Source organism: Botryllus schlosseri, chromosome 7 (assembly GCF_051294905.1).
Source record: "Botryllus schlosseri isolate E-star chromosome 7, Bs_hap1, whole genome shotgun sequence".
Lineage (NCBI taxonomy): Eukaryota > Metazoa > Chordata > Ascidiacea > Stolidobranchia > Styelidae > Botryllus > Botryllus schlosseri.
In genome coordinates, this window is record NC_137242.1 from 9,650,750 (window position 1) to 9,671,547 (window position 20,798).

Here is a 20,798-nt window from a genome sequence, read left to right on the forward strand (position 1 = left end):
CTAGTTGGAACCCCTACGGACACCGTTCCACATCGTCGTCGCGCATCGAGTGCGCGCCAGTTTTACTCCATCTTCGGCACCGTTTTGAATTCAATACATGGTGTAGTCGACAGCATTATAACATCACTCATTTACCACAGTAATTGAGCAACTCTCTGTCTTCTAACTGCTTTCTGAATTCACTGAAGTGTACGCTCGTCTTGTCAGTGATCAAATCCCGAACCAGATCATACATAATATACCAGCGCAGCCGCAAACGATCGGGATTTCCAAAACACGCTACCCTCCAATCCCAAAACATGATGGCAGCACATCATCAACATCGACTATTATGTACACAATCGTTCAACAGCACAGTGCATGGCAAATATAGGCAGTGGAGAGGCTACGCGACGCTGAACTGAAATAAAACCTGCGACGCGACACGCAGCAAAAATGCACAAATCCGATTCAGTCGACTCGCCGCTCCGACCCGGCTTGCACGTAATCCCAATGTTCGACTCCGTAAATCGGCGAGACCCTTCAGAGCCGCTCCTGCTTGACTTGCGTTTCCGGGCGCGCGCTCTCGTAATTCGTCCGTTTGCCTCGCAGCGAGGACCTGCGCTGCTGCTGGTGCAGCTTCATGATTCGGGCGCATTTCGAGCAGCAGATCCCTGGACCGGAATACATCATCTGGAAAATCAGGCGGGTGGTCAGGTCAAAGTGCTATTCACTCGACTATAAGTACATAAAGTCAACAATACTTCAAGTGGAAATGGAAAATGCGATGGTATGAAAAGCACTCAGGCAAGTGAATTCAAAACGTAGATTTGGTGGAGGGGTCACATACTTATAGCAGTTAATCATAGGCTGCTACTTTCGAAATTGCTAGATGTATCTTCGCAACTAACGCTAAACGACCAATTGAAATTGACTAGGTATATGTATTACCTTCGAAAATGTATTCAGCTGCCGTGATACAGAGCTATTTCTCGCGGTTCTCGCGACGATTTCACTTATAAAAGTGATACGAACTTATCCCTAAACTAATTGCTACGTTGCCAAATCGAAATTTCAAAAGTAAGTACTTTTGCTTAAATACTGTTGAAGTATAAGTGAAAATAACAGAAACAACCACTTCAATAAGTCCAGCATGTAAACTAAGCCTACCTACTCCATACACAATTTCGCCTCGAGTTCTCTTACTTATGAGTACGGCTGGGCACAATGATTCGAGTACTCGAATCTGAATCGAGTATTAATTTTAATGATTCGAGTCGAGTAGTAAACGACGATTTTTTCGAGTAGTGAAATTATACGTTTCTCACCACTGAAAGTTTATCAACGAGAATTATAGTTTCGAAGGTATTTTCCACTGTTGAAGCCTCGAAACCTTGATTGGCGGTATCGTAGCATACGAAACATATAGTGTGAAGCAACGAAGGTTACTGGGCGTAGCACATTTCCGACGTCATGATTATCCCACAACATTAGCACCAAGTGAAATGAAATCGGTATGGTCGAAAAAACACCAAAGTATGTTTTATGAGATGGATAACAGGCATTATATTCGTTGTGATGACATAAACGGTGCATATTTGAACTTTGAAGTGTTACATTCTGTTGTGACGTCATAATGAGTGATACTCGATTACTCGACTCGACTCGAAGCATATTACGTGATTCAGAATCGAATCACTCAGGTACTCGATTTTGCCCAGCCCTACTTATGAGTGTTGCGTTAGAGGCGGAGAAGAGCATCAGATCTGGATTTTGTTTGAAGATTTGTGTCGGATTCGCATTCGGTTTGTTAATCTCGAAAACCAGACCAGGTCATGGAATTCTAAAGGGTTTCGTACTGACACGCGACCTCTGAACAAATTTGAGACTACGGCCGTAGAGGGGTTGGAAAAAATTCAGAATTGGCCTACTCATGTTTTATTTTGTGACGCGGTGACGTCGTACTCTCTTGTCACAATGTATTCGTGAAGACATTTTAACTTTGATCATTTTGCCTCTCGCATTTATCAGTCTGGACTAAGCACGAAGTGACAGCACTACATGAAATTTCGAATAATCGGGGTTCGGGTTCATGTCAATATGAATAAGCTCTATTCAATTGTATATTGAAGTTCTGTACCTCCAAGAAGCTCTGCAAAAAATTAAAACGAAACGTCACTTCAATAACAAAACTTGTGTATACAATTACAGTGGAGTAGAAACAGAGATTATAAATTTGAAAAATTGTCATTGTATATTTTCATGATCCCTGAAAAAGACTCATGGCCCACAGGCAGGGAACCCTGCTCTCCGGTGTACAAGACTTTGACATTCAGCGGTACCTGGCAATTGACGGCGCGCTGTTTCAGATCCTCCTCGTCGCTTTCTCGAGACGACCAAACCTCGGACCGGCTGACCAGGATCCCGTGAATGTACAAGTCGTTGGCGCTGGGCGCGGGAAAACCCGCGCACATCTTCGACTCGGCCAGGACGCGGAAAACCTGAAATCGAAATGCTAGCGCTTATGACTTGAAATCGAGTCGCGCTGTTACTGGAACGACGTCTAAATAATACATTCATAAGAGAATATATGAAAAAAAGGAAGAGCGTCCTCCGTATTCAGCAATCCTGGGACAGAGGTAGCCAAATTGGTCAGCGTCGCTGCTCAGTAGCAGTACGCCGTAAATTTCTGCTTAGGTACAAGTCGCAGTGTCGATTTACAAAACCAGTAGAAACTACTTCAAGAGCAAGTCTGAAGGGGACTAGAGTTATTTCAAAAAATAGATTGGATCGAGGGGTAGCCTTCTTTAATCAATAAATCGAAGGCTGCTTCCGGAATTGTGACTAACGCAAAATGCTGCTAACGGCCGTATAAATATCCGTAGTTTTCCGAAAATATATTCAGTTGCTGTGATAAAGGAACTATTAAGTCTTCTTCAATCTTGAAAGTGATTCAAACATACGGTATTACAAAATTACATTCCATTTCACAAAATCCAAAGTCTAAAAATCAAAAAGTTTTGCTTAGTAAACTGCTCAGTAGGGAACCAGTGCAAAAAAACAACCACTAGAACTCTGTTCTGCGAAGGTAGGGCAATGAAAATCACGACCTTAACAACATTGCATGTCGGGAACTAGCCAATGTCGACGTCACAGAAAGGCAAACAATTGGGGACGCGTAGGTACGTTCTCCGTTACGGAGCGAAATTCATTTTCACGTTGGTGTTATACCTTATTCAAGCTAGCGGCGGTTTTCTCCAAGTCCGTGATGCCGCCCAAGTCGTTCGGGTACACCCGCCTGCCGAGCGCGTGGATCTCGACGGTCCAATCGTCGTATATCTTGATCTCCTTCAGGGCGCGCTGGTTGTCGACCAGCGCCTGGCCGCAGAACAGGAACCACTCGACGTAGCGCGGCTGTTTCGCGTCGGGCGTGTTGAGCTGGCTGTGGGCGGCCGCGACCGGTGACTTCATCCAACCGTAGCGCTGCACGTTGAAGGTCTGCGATGCGTGAAATTAAAGTTACTGGCGTCGGCCGGGTGATAGATATCGATGACGCGGTAAGCCAATAGTTAAGGCGAACGGTGAAACGCGAGCTCGCGTACTGAACGTGACACGTAGCGGCGGGGCTGTGATCAGAATGAAGATTTACCAAGGACAAAATGCGATGCCATCAATGTAACACGACTAGAACTGGGCAGAATCAGATCCGAGCCGACTATAACGACATGACAGTAATAGTGACTTGAAATGTTTACATGTGTATCTATTTAGCAGCCGCTAGGAACACCATTCCATAACTTCAACTACACGTTATCCAAAATCATTTCGGCATTTCTGAGACCACGACTATTTCGTGGCTCTTCGTCGCCATCATGTGGCTCAATCATTATTCAACAGAAATCACTGCTCCGTTGATAATAATCGTAGCATTGTGCAAGATGTTTTTAGATGCGGAGATAAGGATAACCGAGGTTTTTAGTCCACAATGGCGGAGATCTTTATCTTCATGACGCGTGACGTAACGAGAAACGCCATAATTGGCTATTGTCACATATGACACCACAAAACTTCGAAAACCCTAACTTAAATGGGCATTTTCGCCTTTTTACGTGACCTTCGGACTTGGAAGGGCGCTATTTATTCACGTGTGCAGTCGACGCTATTTCGTTCCGAGTCAACGCAGAGCTTGGATTTGTTAAAACGGGATTTCAAACGCATTTGGATTCACTGTAATTGTGGATTTGGACGGTAAATTTATAATATTGTGAATATTTACGCGAGTTAAGAATACGTTTCAGTGATTGCCGGACACGGCCTATTATATCATATCAGGATTGGGATCAACTCTTCTCGTCTATCGTAATTAGTATTGCTATGTGGGACGAGCTTGAATTGGAATTTGCAAAAAGAGGGATCACAAGATTTCGGCCGGGCTTCGACCTAGGATTTTTGATAAGCTCAACATTTCATCCAAGGCAGAAGAAGTCGTCGTTGGTGTCCAAGTAGCAGTAGCTATTTCCAAGTAAAAAGGCCTGGTTTTGCGTAAAAACACTGACCACTATTAATTAAAAGCAGTCTCAAATCATAACCTCTCGAGTAAGCGGTGCCAGTAGAGAAAACCTATGAGTACATAACCAAAGTTCCTTACCTGTAACGAACGCCACGATATCGGATTGTCATCGTTGCCGTACCCTGACTCGGCGTACTGATTCGCGGGAACGGACTGCGAATCCGTGCTTTCCGACGCGGTCGCGCCGTAGCCGGCGGTGGGCCTGCTCAAATTCTTCGGGTGATAGTGAATAGTCGGGTGTACGCCGGTTGCGGAAATGACCGGCGGCGAGGCCGCGACACTATCGCCTGCCGATTGTCTGGAGAAGAACGAGTCTTGCCCGTCCGACGCCCGAAAACCGTCCGGCGAATTAGGAGAGAGGATTCGGTCGATTTTTTCTCGAAACGAACTTCTCTCGTTTCCTTTGATGCTAAGATCGAGAACGGGAGAGTTACAGTCCGTGACAAACGACGTCGGCTGTGACGACGGCCTCGTCGGTCTGATTTCTCTCGAATTCGTAGTTTTGGCCGTGGAGTATCCTGGGGACGCGTTTGGGATGTTGTTTGTGGGATGCGATTCAGACAATTTCAAACGTTTGGCGACTCTGTAGTATTCGCTGTCTGAACTCGGCTCGCATTGCGTGAACGGGGCGAAAATATCTCTCTCGATCTCGCTAGTGTCTTTCTCGTTACCGGGGTCTGTTGCACCAGACTCCGCGACTTCGTGTTCGAAGCTGTGCCGCTGCGACCAGTGTACCAAACTCGGCACCTCGTCGTAAGCTTTCTTCGTGATCACGACCTTGTTATCGTTCGGAAATCGTTTGGCTTGGAAAACCTCGCTGCGCTGGCTGAACACAGAATCCGAGGGTACCATCGAGAGCGGCGTGTGGCTGATGTCGACGCGCTCTCGCTTCCAGCCGGACGAGCTTTTGGCAGTGTCGGGAGACGGGGATTCGATACCGTGGTACCAACCTATGGCGCGGCGCATGGTGGGCATCACCATATTTCTGCCTTCTTCGCTGTCGCTGTCGACGTCGACCGGCTTTAGGTTTAGGTATACCCATTCGCGCTTGCCGCCTTTGAAGGATCTGTAAGAAAAGGGAAACGGAGTTATAATTTCGCCGATCGTTATTGGTATCTGTTTCGAAATCGGAGTCGGGCTACCGCTACGAAACACGCTTGCAGAAATTATTCAAAATCAGTGGTGGTCAAGGACTCCATTAGCAGTCGAAGTAACAACGTCTAAGACATGTAAAATTTTCAAGCAGGAAATAGGACGGACGTACGATCATCGTCACATCTAAAACATGCAGCACATCGCTGTATAACGCCGTTCTTAGCCGCCAAACAGGGAGAGTTACCAGTATGACTTCGTTTCCGGTCGCGACAGAAGCTCGAATTTCAACCGTTATGACGTCGCCCGCAGGCAGACAGGGCAGATCAACCTAACAATGGAAATTTGTGCTACAACCGTGACCAGAAACAGAGCCTATTTGGTGACGCTCTGGTGCTCTCAACCAGCACTTTCAATGACATCTCAGAAATTATGGCTGGGCGAATCGAGTACTTGAGTGATTCGATTCTGAATCACGTACTACGCTTCGAGTCTAGTCGACTATTCGCGTAACACTCATTATGACGTCACAACAGAATGTACAATGTCAAAGTTCAAATATGTACCTTTTATGCCACCACGAAGAACATAATGGCTGTTATTCGTGACCATAAATATACTTTGGTATTTTTTCGACCATACCGATTTCATTGCACTTCTTGACAATGTTCTTGGATGATCATGACTTCAGAAATGTGTTATTTCCAGTAACGTTCGTACTTTTGTACTATGTCTCGTATGCTGCGACACGGCCAATCAAGGTTTCAAGGCTTCCTCATTGGAAATTAGTATCAAAACAACAATTCTCGTTAGTAAATTCACTTTCAGTTGCGAGGAGCCTATAATTTCAATACTCGACAAAATGGTCTTTTACTACTAGACTCGAATCATTAAAATTAATACTCGATTCGGATTCGGGTACTCGAATCATTGTGCCCAGCCCTACTTCAAGTAGAATTAGAAATTGAAACTCGGAGAAGTAGTCAAGTAAATAGTTTGGAAAAGTGGAACTGGATGACGGGACGCATACTTTACGCACTTACGGCATACTTACGGCACGATGTATCTTCGCGACTGACGCAAAAGGACTAATGACACTACAAATAGGTGCTATTTTTAAAAATGTATTCAGTTACCGTCATACGGAGTCCCTCTCACCCAGTTGTCATGACTATGAGCCTCATGACAATTTGACCCGTAAAATAAATGCAATCATATACGTAAATCTCTCACCTTCATCAAATACAAACTAGAAAAAGTAAGTAGTTTTGCCTAAAAAAATCGTCGAGTGGAAGAATCCTAAAACACAACCACTTTCGTAAGTAGTGCAAGTGGGCGAAACCTACTTGGGTGTTCGGAAAAAGTAGAATTACTTCGTTACTGATCACCAGTTAGGTACTTGATTTTGCCAAAAATCCAGTCCATAACTACATGACCCCGGAGTCGCGACTTTTGAACGGAAGTTGTTAGTAGGCCTCACGAACTACTTCCTCTTTTTCCCAGTAGTCAATTAGATTTTGCCCACTGATACTACTTACTAAAGTGTTCATGTTTACAGACTACTTCGACGTTTACTTGGCCAGTTTACAAGTAAAACTACTCAATTTTACGCTTTTTAAACTACTGAGTAATTCTGTGATCCATTCTATGAGTGAAATTGTCACGACTGTCACCTCTGCCATCTATAAATTGATAGGAGACCAGTATTTTGTCTTTTGAGAAATCGGGTAAGTGCATCGGTTTTGATTTCACGAACGAAATCGCGGTTATATATACGCGGTATGTAGGCTATTCTTGAGGAGAAAAGAAACGAATTCTGAATTCTAATATGGAAGTTGACTGTGGTTGCTGACTGATCTACGCGCTCAATTGCAACCAACGATTAAAAATGTCCATAACTCGTGTTCCTATTTGAATTCAATGCTCAAATCATAATTTATATCTTCTATATTCGAACTACACCCGCAGTAAAGATATCTATTTTGATCTAAAAGTCGGCGCGCATAGTCCCACTCTTATCCACCAAATACAGAGAACCTAAGATGGCACAAAATATCAGAGAAATGTGCGGCACATGCCAGTAAACCACGAGGACATCACATTCCAAGACCGTTCTAGTATTGATTCATCAAGTGAACGCAGCAAACATTGTTTGAGAGTAGTAAGGGCAAATGTAGGTATTATACATTGATTGAGAAATTCTTGGTATCCGGCAGATTAGGCTTGGATTCGAATAGGTGGTTTTATGCCGCCGTAATTATGATTATATTATCAAGTGCGAGAGGACCATTCCAATCCTCCATACACGACGCGTATTTACGGCAATTAAAAGCCGCCCTGAAATTATTTCGGCCTTTCGCGTTTAGATAATGGACGGGTTCATGTTCAATCGGTATATTGAAATACATCAAACACAATGTGAACGCAGAGGATTTAATGCCATAGATAACGCCCCCAATCTGTTCCAACTCGGGGTTGATGATATTTGCACTTTGCGAGAGAGTAAACACTACGTGTGCGTACTGCGTATACAACACGACCGGCCACTCGTGGTGAGCGGATTGTAACAAATAGCCACGGGTAGGTGGCGAAACATGTACTGTACAGTGTACATTGTACAACCTCTATCAGTTTCTACCTTGTATTCGCGAATTTCAAGCATATCGGATCATTATTCGCAACCATCCTTTTCCGCCGGTCAGGTGATTTACGCTAAGCAACAAATTCATCGTCCAATTAATTATGACACTACAATGAGATTTGAGGTAACTCGCTTCGATCCAGAGTTCATGAACTACACAACAGAGCCACCGGGGTTAAATTCAGGTCACAGGCACAGTAGAACAGAAGTTCTAACAAATCTAGTTGGAGGTGAATCCAAGGTCGCGTACACGATGCCGAACTGAGTTGTGTCAGTCCAGACTTTGCGTACCGAGATGACCTCTTGTCGCTAACTCTTCACATAGTTCACAACACATATTAACATGGAGCGCTCGAGGTGAACTGGTCCATTTTATCGACCGAACAGATGTTGTCAGGGGAATGTATATACGACAACGCAAGTGAAGCGCGCAAAGTTAGCATACTCCAGACGCCCGGTCGCACTTATCCAACCATCGCAATTGTCAATATACCAAAACGAAAGTTGACTTGGTGCGCGTGCATTTCCGTAATACACTGGTAAGTAAATGAATCCACATTCTATTTCAGAGTATGCATATCCACAGCACATTTGTGAAGTATCGACTATTTTCAATTGACTGAGTCGGTTCGGCCCGCGAGGCCCTCTAAACCAGTGATACCCAAAGTGGTATAAGTCAAGCTACATCTAGCTGCATACTGTGCGATAGGGGTGTTGAAACAAAAGGGGGGTTGAGAGTAAAACGGGACGTTCGGAATCCGTCAACAAATAGCTATATCTGTTATACACCAACCACAGACGTATGAACACGAGGTCACGTCGTAAGCGGTAGTACAAGGCGTAATTGTTGGAGATCGTTACTACTATCCGTATACGTTCATTGTTATGCAACAATGAGAGTTCTAACCTACCAATCAATGAATCAATCAACGAACATTACCCAGCCATTGAGTGTATACTGTATATGCAACAAGAATGATTTAAATTGCTTATGCAGCACAACGAAACGCGATTGCTTTAGAAGAGAAAATTTTGCTGTATATGAATTGATTAAACTTAAATAGGTTAAATGCACCAAGGTGGTTTGTGTGTGAAATGTACTAAACAGCTTTTTTATCGGGGTTAGGCAGCGGTTATACCTGGTTGTTGCTAATGGGGCGATGCGTAAAATATGTTTGGGAAATATATCACACTAAACCACCGCCTACAACACAAAGGATACCCAACATTGGACCATGTAAAAATACCGCGCAGCCACGCGAAACGTTCGCAAATTTCGACACCGAAAACTCACTTTCGAAGATGGCGGACGTCCGGAAAAACGTGCTTCATAACCCGCCCGACTTGACTCAAGTATTTCACGATTTCAACGCGTCCGTTGTTGTACTTGCGCAGTAAGTCCATGCTCTTAACGTAGTATCCCGGCTTGAACTTGTAGCTGGACCGAAGCCTGTGTAGATGGTCGTGAATTAGAAATTACACCATAAATCACCACACCTGGCTTATCACCAGTCGATGACTTCGCTGTCGCGCTTTTTCTTGCCCATCCCGACGCCGTTTTGGAGTGAGCCGGCGTCCTCTGGGGGCGACGGCTCGCGCTGGTCGCTACCCAAAAGTCCCAGCAGTATGGCGTTGTTTTTCTCCTTATCTACAGCGAATTTGGCACCCGCTGCGCTGAGCTTAGAAACTTCGCTGTCGGCGTCTTCTCCGTAGGCGTAACCTTCGTCATAGTCTGTTTGCCTGAAATTAGGACGGGGACGTTGACGTGGATGCTTGGCGTACTTTGGGGACATATCCGCAACGATTTGAGTTATTACACGATCGATGCCCGGATTTGAATACAATATAGCAGCGGAGAAGCACTCCGTCGCAGTGGTATCAAAGCACTTATGACCCGTTTTCAAATTTGGAAGGTCCATTTTTAAAACTTGAAAAAAAATCTATTTTTCGAAAATATTTGAATTTGTATCGGTCATGTCGTAGGCATGGTTATGTCTGTCTCAGTGTATCGAAGTTAAATGGTGCCAATATATGGCTGAAACAAGATGAAAACTTCACGTTAAGTTAATTTTCTCAAAATATGTAAAATGGACATAAGCTACTTCGGTACCACTGCGACGAATTTTAATTCGCGACATTCAAGTTTTGATTTTGAAACACTATCGCTAATTGTATTGGGTCGTCTTTCGACTAGCGATTTCAAGATATGAAAAGGACAAATGGAGGATAAATTTACATTGTGAGCACCATAAGAACTCGATATTTTGACATCACGAGCCACGACGCGCAAGAGAGTCTGAAATTGCTGTACTTTTTCTGTATACCAGTCCATATCGAGAGATGGTCAAAGTGACAAGTATTGATCGTTGATACTCAAGTAGAAGTGAAGTATCCTCGTAAATTTAACTTTGTACAAGTTGCAGTGGCGACGTCGAGTAAAAATTCTTGGCCTAGTAAAAATATGGAAAAAGTAGAAGTGGGAGTAGTCTAAAATCTTAATCACTTGAATTAGTGCAAGCCGGAAAATAAAATCTACTTGAGTGCTCCAAAAAAGTAGAATTAATTTGTTACTGACTACATCCGGTGCGCATACAGTGACTTTCGTAGCGCCAACTATGTACTCACCCAAATCCCTGGTAACGATGTCCATTGCTGCCGGTTTCTGAAACACGATGTCAATTAGAAATCCGAAATCAACCGAAGGCTATCGCATCTGCCCCCTTACCTAGACGGATCGCGATCGCCCGCTTTGGCTTGGCTTCGAATAAGTCTTCCGGCGGGTCTTTCACTAGGGTGAGGTGTTTGTAGACCCAATATCGCCTTCCGTTTACGGTTATTTTGCAGCGCGTTATTTCGGGAAAGACGCGCCGGAGGAGTTGGCCGACCTGTGAACGTAAATAAAACGTTAGGCTCGGACACTAAGTAACTATTCCATTCTCTCTCTCTACAGATAACGTAGTCATCATTTTATATAATAAGTCAACGTGAACATGGCTGATTTTGGGCTCTAACTAATATAACTAAATGCTTCAAGTTGGATTTAGATATTAAAAGGTTACAACCGGATTCGGACGGAAATCATTCGAAATAACGGCAACTAGGAGCCCAGGAATTGTTTCAATTCGATTTTCGAACAACGGGGCATGTTATTTGATTTGGACGCGATATCGCATAGAATCACGATTCCGACTCGAGAACAAGATGCAGTGGTATTACCTAGCCCTAGCCCCCGAGGCAAGTGCCTACTACCGAATCACACGAACAGGCCGCGCTCCTAAATCATCGTCTTTGGTGGCAAGTGACAACGCGATACAACGCGACGTACGCCACGCCTGATTGGACAATTTTCCAGGCCGGCGTCGCTCTATCACTAAACACACGCGACCTGATAATTCTGCAGTCCGGGCGGCGGGCTTCTCATGTGTTCCGTGTCTTTTCGGTACAAGTTACTGACGTCAGAGGCTGAGATCTTGCCGCCGGTGCCCATTTCGAAGCGGTTTCTCATCCTGTTGAAACCAAAACATCAGCAAGTGGGACCTCGATGTTACATCTTGTCGCAAATTTACCATGTCATCACTTGCGGGTTGAGAACATTCGCCGACTGGGCCTTTGGCTTTTTACCAGCGCTGGAATAGCCGCTTCGTTTGCCGACTGGATTAGCTTCGGGATCTGGTGACCCGTTTTCTGATTGGTCCATATGCTCGGAGAGCTGTGACGACGACGCAAAGTCGGCGGCCAGGTCTTCTTGTACCGCAATCGCCCAGTCATCAGTGATAGGGTCTACGAGTACCTCGCTCGGGGACAGGTCCCCGTTTTCGTAATCTTGTATATCCGCGATATTTTCGGCGTCCTGTTGGACCACGTCTTCGTTGGGTAATTCATCGCCGGGCAATTCGTCTACAATAGAGTAAAATACAGTGATAAGTCGGCGTTTCCCGTCAAACAAAATTGCAATCGAATGATAAGCCGAAATACGACACGTAATCAGCGGATTTCTTTATTATTCCATGAAGACGGACAATGTTCAATGCAGTCCGCAATACACAATGGACGATAATATATTACATACATGATAACAATCTTCCAAAGAATACACGATCGCTTGCGCACTAAAACCGAAAGCCGCTCGTGCAGATCGGGCAATGACAGCTGCGAAAATTCGCGGCGCCTACAGCAAAGTCAAGTTTACTGACGCCTGTTTGATAAACCCGACCGTCGGCGTCAACCTAAGCGAGTTACACAACAGCAAGCATTGTGAACCGTATCACTGCGTCCCGCTGCGTCAAACAGTGATCGCTTACGTTTCGCGACATGGGTGCATGCACGACACAAATGCATTTGTACAGTGTCACGAGCTTTAATGTCGACGGGTGCCCTTGAAAGGAATTGTATCGAACTCCACCAGCGGCGTCGAAAAGCCATTATTCCTACGACCGTTCTTGCCCACGGTATCGATTAGTGCACGTACCTCTACGCGACTCGTGCATGGCGTGGACAGAGCAGGTGAAAGATAAAATATCTCGCCGCTCGCCTCCTGAAACCGTCACATCGCGTTGTAAAAAGGTGCCGGAAAGGTATGTGGCATCGTAAACCAGTCGTTACCGCAGTGTGGTACAGTACACGATACGATTCGCACATCGTTGACGCCGCCTCGGGGTTATTCCCGTAATTCGCTGTGATTCTCTTTCCCGTACATCGCATTATCGCGACCTACGACATTCGACCGGCTCGCTGAAGTGGTCGATTGCACGGCATAACAAATTAACTGTTCCGCACATTATCTCCCTGGGATAGACGTGGCGATAATAAGCCGCACAGAGAATGCAGGACGCCGTGTGTCAATACGGGAAGCTATAATCGTTCAAGATATCCCGTGTGTAATACATGGCACGCTATTCAACGTGACCACGGTAGCGATTTCGAACAGTAGCCCTATCGATTAGCTCCAAGCATGCAGTAGTTAGTACGGCTTTCTGTCGCCAGTAATACGTACCGTTTACTTCGTCATCCGTGACTTGCCGTGGGTTCGGGTTCTTCGATCTTGGCATAACGCTATATCTATATATCTATATGTCCACTCTCAATACAATCTGACCACAACACACAATATTTATTCCATCGTTCGGAAACCAGAGTACCGATCCCCTATTATAATATCAGAACAGCATCGATATGCCCGGCTGTAGTACAGCGCTACTGCGATCGATTTCGTCATCCCTGTCTGGTCTACCGCTTTCAGTGAAATTAGGACAGGAAACGCTACTGGTTCGGTAGGTAATCCACCAACAGTCAACACGAATAGCGTCGCCTTGTATGTGGCGCTACGCTTCTATCGCCAAACGAATCATGCTTGAAATATCAAACAAGGGCCTACCTCTCTACAACGCGGGCGCCCGTAATCCACACTGACGACCACAAGCGATTCGCACATATGGATATGTGAGAGTGGCGGACTTACGAGTGGCGTAATGGTCTCTTTTTTCTCCTACAGTCATGAATTGGTCGTATCGGGGCCGGTGGCTTATATCCTACTATGAATAAATAGTGTGATCGCTAGACATACCCAGCGGGCGCTTCTCTAGGTCTGCGCTTCCAAACGTGTCACAAAAGAACAGTGATCGATGGATCAATTAGTGCACCCGATAACTAGCACAGTGCTCGCGACAATAGAATGTCATCAAATGCCAGACCAGTTTTGCGTGTAAGCTGGTTCGGTCGCCAGTCCCTCGCAGTGGACGATATGTACACCGAAAAGTAATTATATTCATCACAGCATTTATCGGATCCAATCAACCACGCTGCCTTAAGTCATACTGTCCCTTTTTGAAATCCCGAAGTACAAATATTGGTCATAAATCTAGCTGGTCCACCCGGGCATTGTGCACTCTAAATTTATACATTCGACGAAACGATCTAGAAAACAACGGTATTAGTCGCCAAAGGCCATATTACGTTCCACCCGTCGGTCAGACCATTAGTTATACTATTTGCACGTCGAACACGGCGATAAACGTATGTAACGGCCCGGGCGACTGTATACGTTGATTCATAGAAGCGCTTCGTTGAAGCGATCGGCTTACCAGGCATACACTTAACGCTTCCTACGCGCAGCTGTCTCGACCATCTGGCCGTCGCCTCGCGTAGACACACACACATTGCCCGGGCCCACTTCTCCGTGACGCAGTGGTTTGTGGCTTGGACGAGTGAGCAATCGGCTCTCGCGTCAAAAAGAAACATACGTGACGAGTGCATGATGTCTCTCAGTTCCGTATCAATTTTAGAGAGGGCGAAAGCTAAGAACTAGCGGGTCGGTCGACCGTCAACAAGCTTCTCGCTTCGGTAAAGAGACTGCGTTACCACGTCATTATATGGATGATAAATGCCAGGGCTTAACTGCAGTATTGCCTTTTGGAACGCATTTCTTCTCATTGTGTGCAGGGTGTTAACTTCGCTTTGGATTTCTCTGTGCGCTGCTACAACGCACGGGCGAGTGTGAGTGTGCGGCACGCGCGACTGAATTTCTGTACGGGTGGCATCTGCGCTTATTGCCCGACCGTAGCCTGACATCAAATTTCACAGCAGCCCGCGGGCCCGCTTACGTATATATAGAAGCGGCCGTAGAACGTGTGGTAAACTCGCGCTGCTTCCACAACAACATTTCTAAACCTGCTAATTGAATTAGGCGGACGTGACCTTCGTAGGGACTGTAACACCAACAATCCAACCTGGTATAACTGTCTTCGTTGCACGAATGACCATTGAAGCATGGCAATATTTACTGGTATGGCAAAACTGCTGAATCTCACCTTGCTAGTTCGTAGCGCGATACCAGTCTGTTAGACCCGTGAACTGAATTTGACTTGAATGTCACCCTACCTCCTGTGTGACGTCATAGACATCGGTTTTAATTCAATGCCGTACCTGATTCCATGTCATTTTCTTGGACGATATCAATAATGTGTGTGTCTGTCTGGTCACCTACCAATTGGAAGCACGCATTCAATTGTAACAACAGTATTTTTCAAAATTAATTATATCTGATTGAACAATACACAGTAAAAGAAATAACTACAGTATATATCTTTATCAAACGTAGTCGAGGACAATAAAAATGTGTACAAATGAAGTTGACCTTGGTGCAAGCACAGTTGAAATTGTGAAGTTTTGATGTCTCCCAGCCTATCCTTTACGGAATTTCTACTGGTACCTCGAAGGGCACAGTTGATTTCATTGTCAGAGATAATTGCAAATCACTGGGATACAACTTTCTCTATGTGATAAATGCAGTGTTGTTATCCTTGTTAAATGTAGCGGCTTTACAGTACTGGCGATGGCCGACGAATTAAACGCACTGCAGATTTAATTTGCTGATTGTATAAATGGCGTACACAAGGACAGTAGCTGTGGGGCAAAACGCAGCATAGATTGTCTACTATTTCGTCGGTTGCACTGAATTGTCCCGTTTCCTGAGCAAATAGCGCGCACGCGAAATTGATAACAATTAAGTAACACGTAGTCGTTGAACTGAGTGGGCATTTACACAATGGTGGATTCAATCCGCCTTGACATATTTCTGTGTGTCTCCTCCGTGGCCTACATGCCGCTTACATATATATATATATATATACTGGGATAAATCACTTCTCAGACATGGGCCTAAGCTACGAAAACTTGTGCGATATATAGTTAGGAAGGTATAAATTTCAAACGTAGAAGTACAAATTGGTGTTAGTGTCCGGTGCTGATTGAACGAACGAGTAAAATCCGCACTGCCGTAATCCCGTAAAGGTCTTCACGGGCCATGCATATTTCATTCTAGTTCGTTCTTCGTCCATGCCATCGCACGTAAGACCAAACGCCCTCTCGTCCGAACGTTCAATCGGGTTGATTGGATCAATGAACGGCGTTGAAAGTAGAATAGATGTGCAATGCACACTGCATGCGCGTGCGAATCGATACGGGATTACTCGTACTTTGAATACTATACTGCATTCAAATATTGGTATACATTGACGCTCTCGTGCAAAGTTTGCCGTTTATATCAGCCCGATCGAATGTCTATTGACGCTTTTTCTCTGTGGACAACATACCCGAGTCTTCGAGGTAGTTTCTCGCGATAAACTTCAACGTTTCGTCGATTAGAACGACGGGGAAGGACATACAAATCACGGTCGTCCACTCGTCACAGTTCAGCGGACATACTCTGAACACCATCGGCAACGGTTCGACATGCAGAACCACAAAGTGAAGCGCTAACGACGCCAGAATCGCCACGAGAAGGTACGTATTTCTCCACGGCGGCATGGCCAACAGCGATTGGTTTTCAGACACGCTGTTCAGTGCATTGAAAAGCTCGATAAGGACCAACACCGACAGCGCCATGGTCATCGGATGCGGGTCTGCGAACACTTTGCAGTCAACCCCTGCGAATTTTTCAGGCTGTGCGGCGCAAGACATGTAATGTGTAATCTGCCACCATGTGACTTGAGGGCCGCCTTTTGCGTACAGCATCCACCAGATTGAAGACCCGACAGTTGCCGCACCTACGTAACCCCCGATTACGCAGTAACGCACCATGAGCCATTTATTTATCAGTGAATCTTTAGTGGAACGCGGTTTCTTTTCCATGATATCCATATCGGGCGGGTTGAAGCTCAGAGCTGTAGCTGGGAAACCGTCTGTGACGAGGTTGACCCAGAGAAGTTGAATCGGAATCAAAGCTTCAGGAACGCCTAAAGCAGCCGCTAGAAATATACACACGACTTCGCCGATGTTGGATGAGATCAAGTACCGGATGAACTGCTTCATGTTATTGTATATAGCGCGGCCCTCTTCAACAGCAGCTACTATTGAAGTGAAATTATCATCGGCTAGCACCATTTTAGCGGCAGTCTTCGCGACTGCCGTACCGCTGCCCATCGCGATTCCGATTTCAGCTTTCTTCAAAGCCGGCGCGTCATTGACGCCGTCTCCCGTCATGGCGGTTACGTCACCATTACGCTGCAGGTATTCCACGATCTTACTCTTGTGCACTGGCTCAACGCGGGCGAACAGTCTCGCCCGTACGCACGCCTCGAATTGTTCTTTTTGGGTCAGCTCATCAAACTCGCGTCCAGTGTAGGAGTACGACTCAGCGTCTTCGTGCTCTGCAAACAGACCGATTCGCTTACAAATAGCTATAGCCGTGGCTTTGTTGTCGCCCGTGATGACTATCACGCGAATTCCGGCGGCTCTGCATTCTTCTATGGCGTGTCGCACTTCTTTTCTGGGAGGATCAATCATACCCACCACGCCGACAAAGGTAATTCCGGCCTCGTATTCGCAAAACTTTGTCGCGTCGCTCAAATCCATTGTAGTCAACTCTTTCGGCTCGTCGATCGTGCCCAAAGCTAAACAACGCAACGTGTCGCTGCCGGTGCCGTATTTGCGTATCAAGACCGATATCCTCTCCTTGATTTCGTTTGTCATTTGCACTTTTTCGGTGCCCACCCGGACGTGAGTGCATCGCTCTAAAACACTTTCCGGGGCGCCTTTTACGAACATTTTCGCGTCTTTTGAGCCCGATTGCTGGCAGTAGACACTCATTGATTTCCGATCGCGGGAAAATTCCAAAGTACATTGCTTTTCGAACCGTTCCTTGATGTCGTTGCAGCAAGCGTTGGCTCTGGCGGTACGCGACAATTTAGTCAAGTCGATACCGTACGGATTCATCTTCTCGCACAAAACCGTCAGTGCTGTCTCAGTCGCCTCGCCTACCTTCTCGTAAACTCCCGCGGATTCGTTGTAGTCCAACGACGAATCGTTGCACAAAGAGCATATAACCCCTAACTCTTTCAAAGCGGCATAATCAGAGGACGCTATTTTGGCGTCATTCAACTTCACATCCCCCACGGGCTCATACGTCGACCCGTCGATGGTAAATTGATGGAAACACGGCAATCCAGCTTCATCTATCCCGTCAAGTACGAACATCCGACAAACAGACATTTGGTTGGTTGTGAGCGTGCCGGTTTTGTCGGAACATATCACAGACGTGCAGCCCAGCGTTTCCACGGATGGTAAACACCTTATAATGGCATTCTTCCTTGCCATGCGTCGGGCGCCCAAAGCCAAACATGTTGTTATAACGGCGGGAAGACCCTCCGGGATTGCCGCAACTGCCAAGGCGACCGCGATTTTGAAGTAGTACACCGCGCCTTTTATCCAAGACCCGCCGTGGATGGGGTCGTTGAAATGGCCGATGTTGATCGCCCAAACGAGAATGCAAATCAAGCTTATGATTTTGGACAGTTGCTTGCCGAATTCGTCGAGTTTCCGCTGCAGCGGCGTCTTCTCATTCTCTGTTTTGGCCATTTCGTTGCGTATTTTGCCGATTTCCGTGGCCTGACCGGTACCGACTACCACTCCCACAGCTTTACCCGCAGCTATATTGGTCCCGGAGAATAGCAGATTCTTCTTGTCTTGGTTCACAGCTTTCGGATCGGGCACCGCGTCGGTGTGCTTAATCACGCTCATGCTTTCTCCGGTTAATATAGCTTGATCAACACGAAGAGTGGTGGACTTGATTTCAATCAATCTCATGTCCGCTGGGACTTTGTCGCCGACAGCAACTTCGATTACATCGCCCGGTACAATGTCCTTAGCTAGAATCCTCTGTACCGATGACTTGTCCTTGCGTCTAACTTTGGCCACGTCTGGTTCATATTCCTTCAATGCTTCAATTGCGCTTTCGGCATTTCGTTCTTGCCATATTCCTACGATCGCATTGGCGAACAATATCAGCAGTATCACCAGAGGTTCGAAGAATGCTGTCAGCGACTCTTCGTGCTCTTCAAAGAATCCCAATACGAACGATATTGACGCGGCCAAAAGCAGCATTCGTATCAACAAGTCATCGAATTGCTCTAACAGCAGAGCTAGTAAGGATTTCTTGTCCTCTGCCGGCAGCTCGTTAGGACCATATCTGTCACGATTTGTCTTGACCTGCTGCAAACTCAAACCGCTGGACTCGTCAACGTCAAAGTATTTCAGCACTTCATCTTTCTCTTTAGCGTAGGCGTCTTCCATAGCACAAACCCAGTTGCATGCCAGTCAGTAGCACCAATTGAACGTAAAGTTATGATTATCGCTAGTATCAAAACCACCTACGTATTACATTCAGGTATATCCTATTATTGTATTATATTCCAGGTCTAAAGGAAATAATACCAATACAATCATGAGAGCCAGCTGAGCGTTACGGAACCACTGTAATATACTAGTGTAGGTAGGTTTACTTGGCAAAGAAGCTCATTTCGGGTGAAACTCAATATAGAAGGATAAGGCCTATTTGAACAAGACCCGCCAACGTTAAACACAGTGTGGAAAAAGACATCGGTTACAGCTGAATTCTCTCCAATGGCCGCGATATAAGCTTCGAGCGGCATTGAATTTATTCAAGACGCGTATTTCCCGCTCCTTATACTTAGCCTATATACACCATGTCCCCTCGCATTCACAGTTTCTAGCATTGGAATGTATGCGGGCTGACAGTAATGTTTTTCACACGAGATTTTTACAGAAGCGTGAGAGTAGTTCCGAAGCACAAATCAGATCCTGAAATCGAGACGAATATTTTGTTATTACAGCAATAGGCCACAATTTTCGGCCGTCGTGACACGGCTTCATTAAATCGCCAATTTCTGAACACCACCTAAACAACAGTGACATATAGGAAATTACGATATACTCGTGAGGTAAGAAAGAAATGTGCTACGCAATTCATGAAAACGATGGAATTGCACAATGCACAGTTGCACATTGCACAAGGTATTGACAGCTGATCGCAACACTTAAATGTCAGCGTTCAGCTGTAAAATTATATCAGTTTCTCAGCTTTCGCTTTCCAAACTAACTATACAGTCACTGCTATATAAATACCATCAAACATCATACATACGAGATTAATGCAAGATCAATGCAGCGCTTGAACGACAATACCTTATAATCGAGCTTATTCATATAGTAATCACGCTACCGGTGAATTCACCAGGCAAAATCAATTGTTATGCATTCGCGGCAAAAGTTGAGTTGATGGCACGTCGACGTCATATTTATATATTCATCATCCTTCCTGTATGAGGCATAGTCGAGAATTCATTTCACATAGCTTGTACGAGCTGTCCGTCACACCAACAACAGAAATGACCAACGAGCATAAATCAACGATAAATCCAGCACAGCGCATACTCAAAACTGTCATATATGGCGCATACGGTCCGTGGACATATGAGCATGCGACATTACAGCATGCGACAATTTGGCATGCGACACATGAGCATGTGGGTTAAATTACGGGTTAGGGGTAGGTTAGGGTTGGGTTTATGGTTGGGTTAGGGTTAGGCTTTAGGTTAGGTTAGGCTAGGTTAGGTTAGGTTAGCCTATGTTTTGGCTTAGGGTAAGTTTTTGGGTTATACAGTCACATGCTGAAGTGACGCATGCTGATGTATTCCATGCTGAACTGTCGTTTTCCATTGT

The 20,798-nt window shown here is 45.5% G+C and overlaps 1 protein-coding gene and 1 pseudogene across 3 annotated transcripts; both read right to left on the reverse strand.

Annotated features, from left to right (window-relative positions):
* Positions 1-313: 313 nt before the first annotated feature.
* LOC145442422 (uncharacterized) lies at positions 314-14,392 on the reverse strand. Of its 3 annotated transcripts, XM_080320328.1 has the most exons (12): positions 13,276-14,392; positions 12,073-12,179; positions 11,849-11,991; positions 11,668-11,788; positions 11,008-11,167; positions 10,908-10,944; positions 9,792-10,022; positions 9,577-9,732; positions 4,628-5,615; positions 3,211-3,477; positions 2,322-2,480; positions 314-672 (listed from the first exon to the last, which is right to left on the reverse strand). In XM_080320328.1, the coding sequence occupies exons 1-12, from the start codon at positions 13,328-13,330 to the stop codon at positions 523-525; spliced, it is 2,574 nt and encodes an 857-aa protein (XP_080176454.1). In that variant the 5' UTR covers positions 13,331-14,392; the 3' UTR covers positions 314-522. The 3 variants fall into 3 exon arrangements, with proteins under 3 accessions (XP_080176454.1, XP_080176452.1, XP_080176453.1); XM_080320326.1 differs by having other exon boundaries at positions 11,849-12,179; positions 13,276-14,390; XM_080320327.1 differs by lacking the exon at positions 13,276-14,392 and adding an exon at positions 12,751-13,206 and having other exon boundaries at positions 11,849-12,179.
* Positions 14,393-15,280: 888 nt separating this feature from the next.
* LOC145442421 (sarcoplasmic/endoplasmic reticulum calcium ATPase 1 pseudogene) lies at positions 15,281-20,512 on the reverse strand (annotated as a pseudogene).
* Positions 20,513-20,798: the final 286 nt, after the last annotated feature.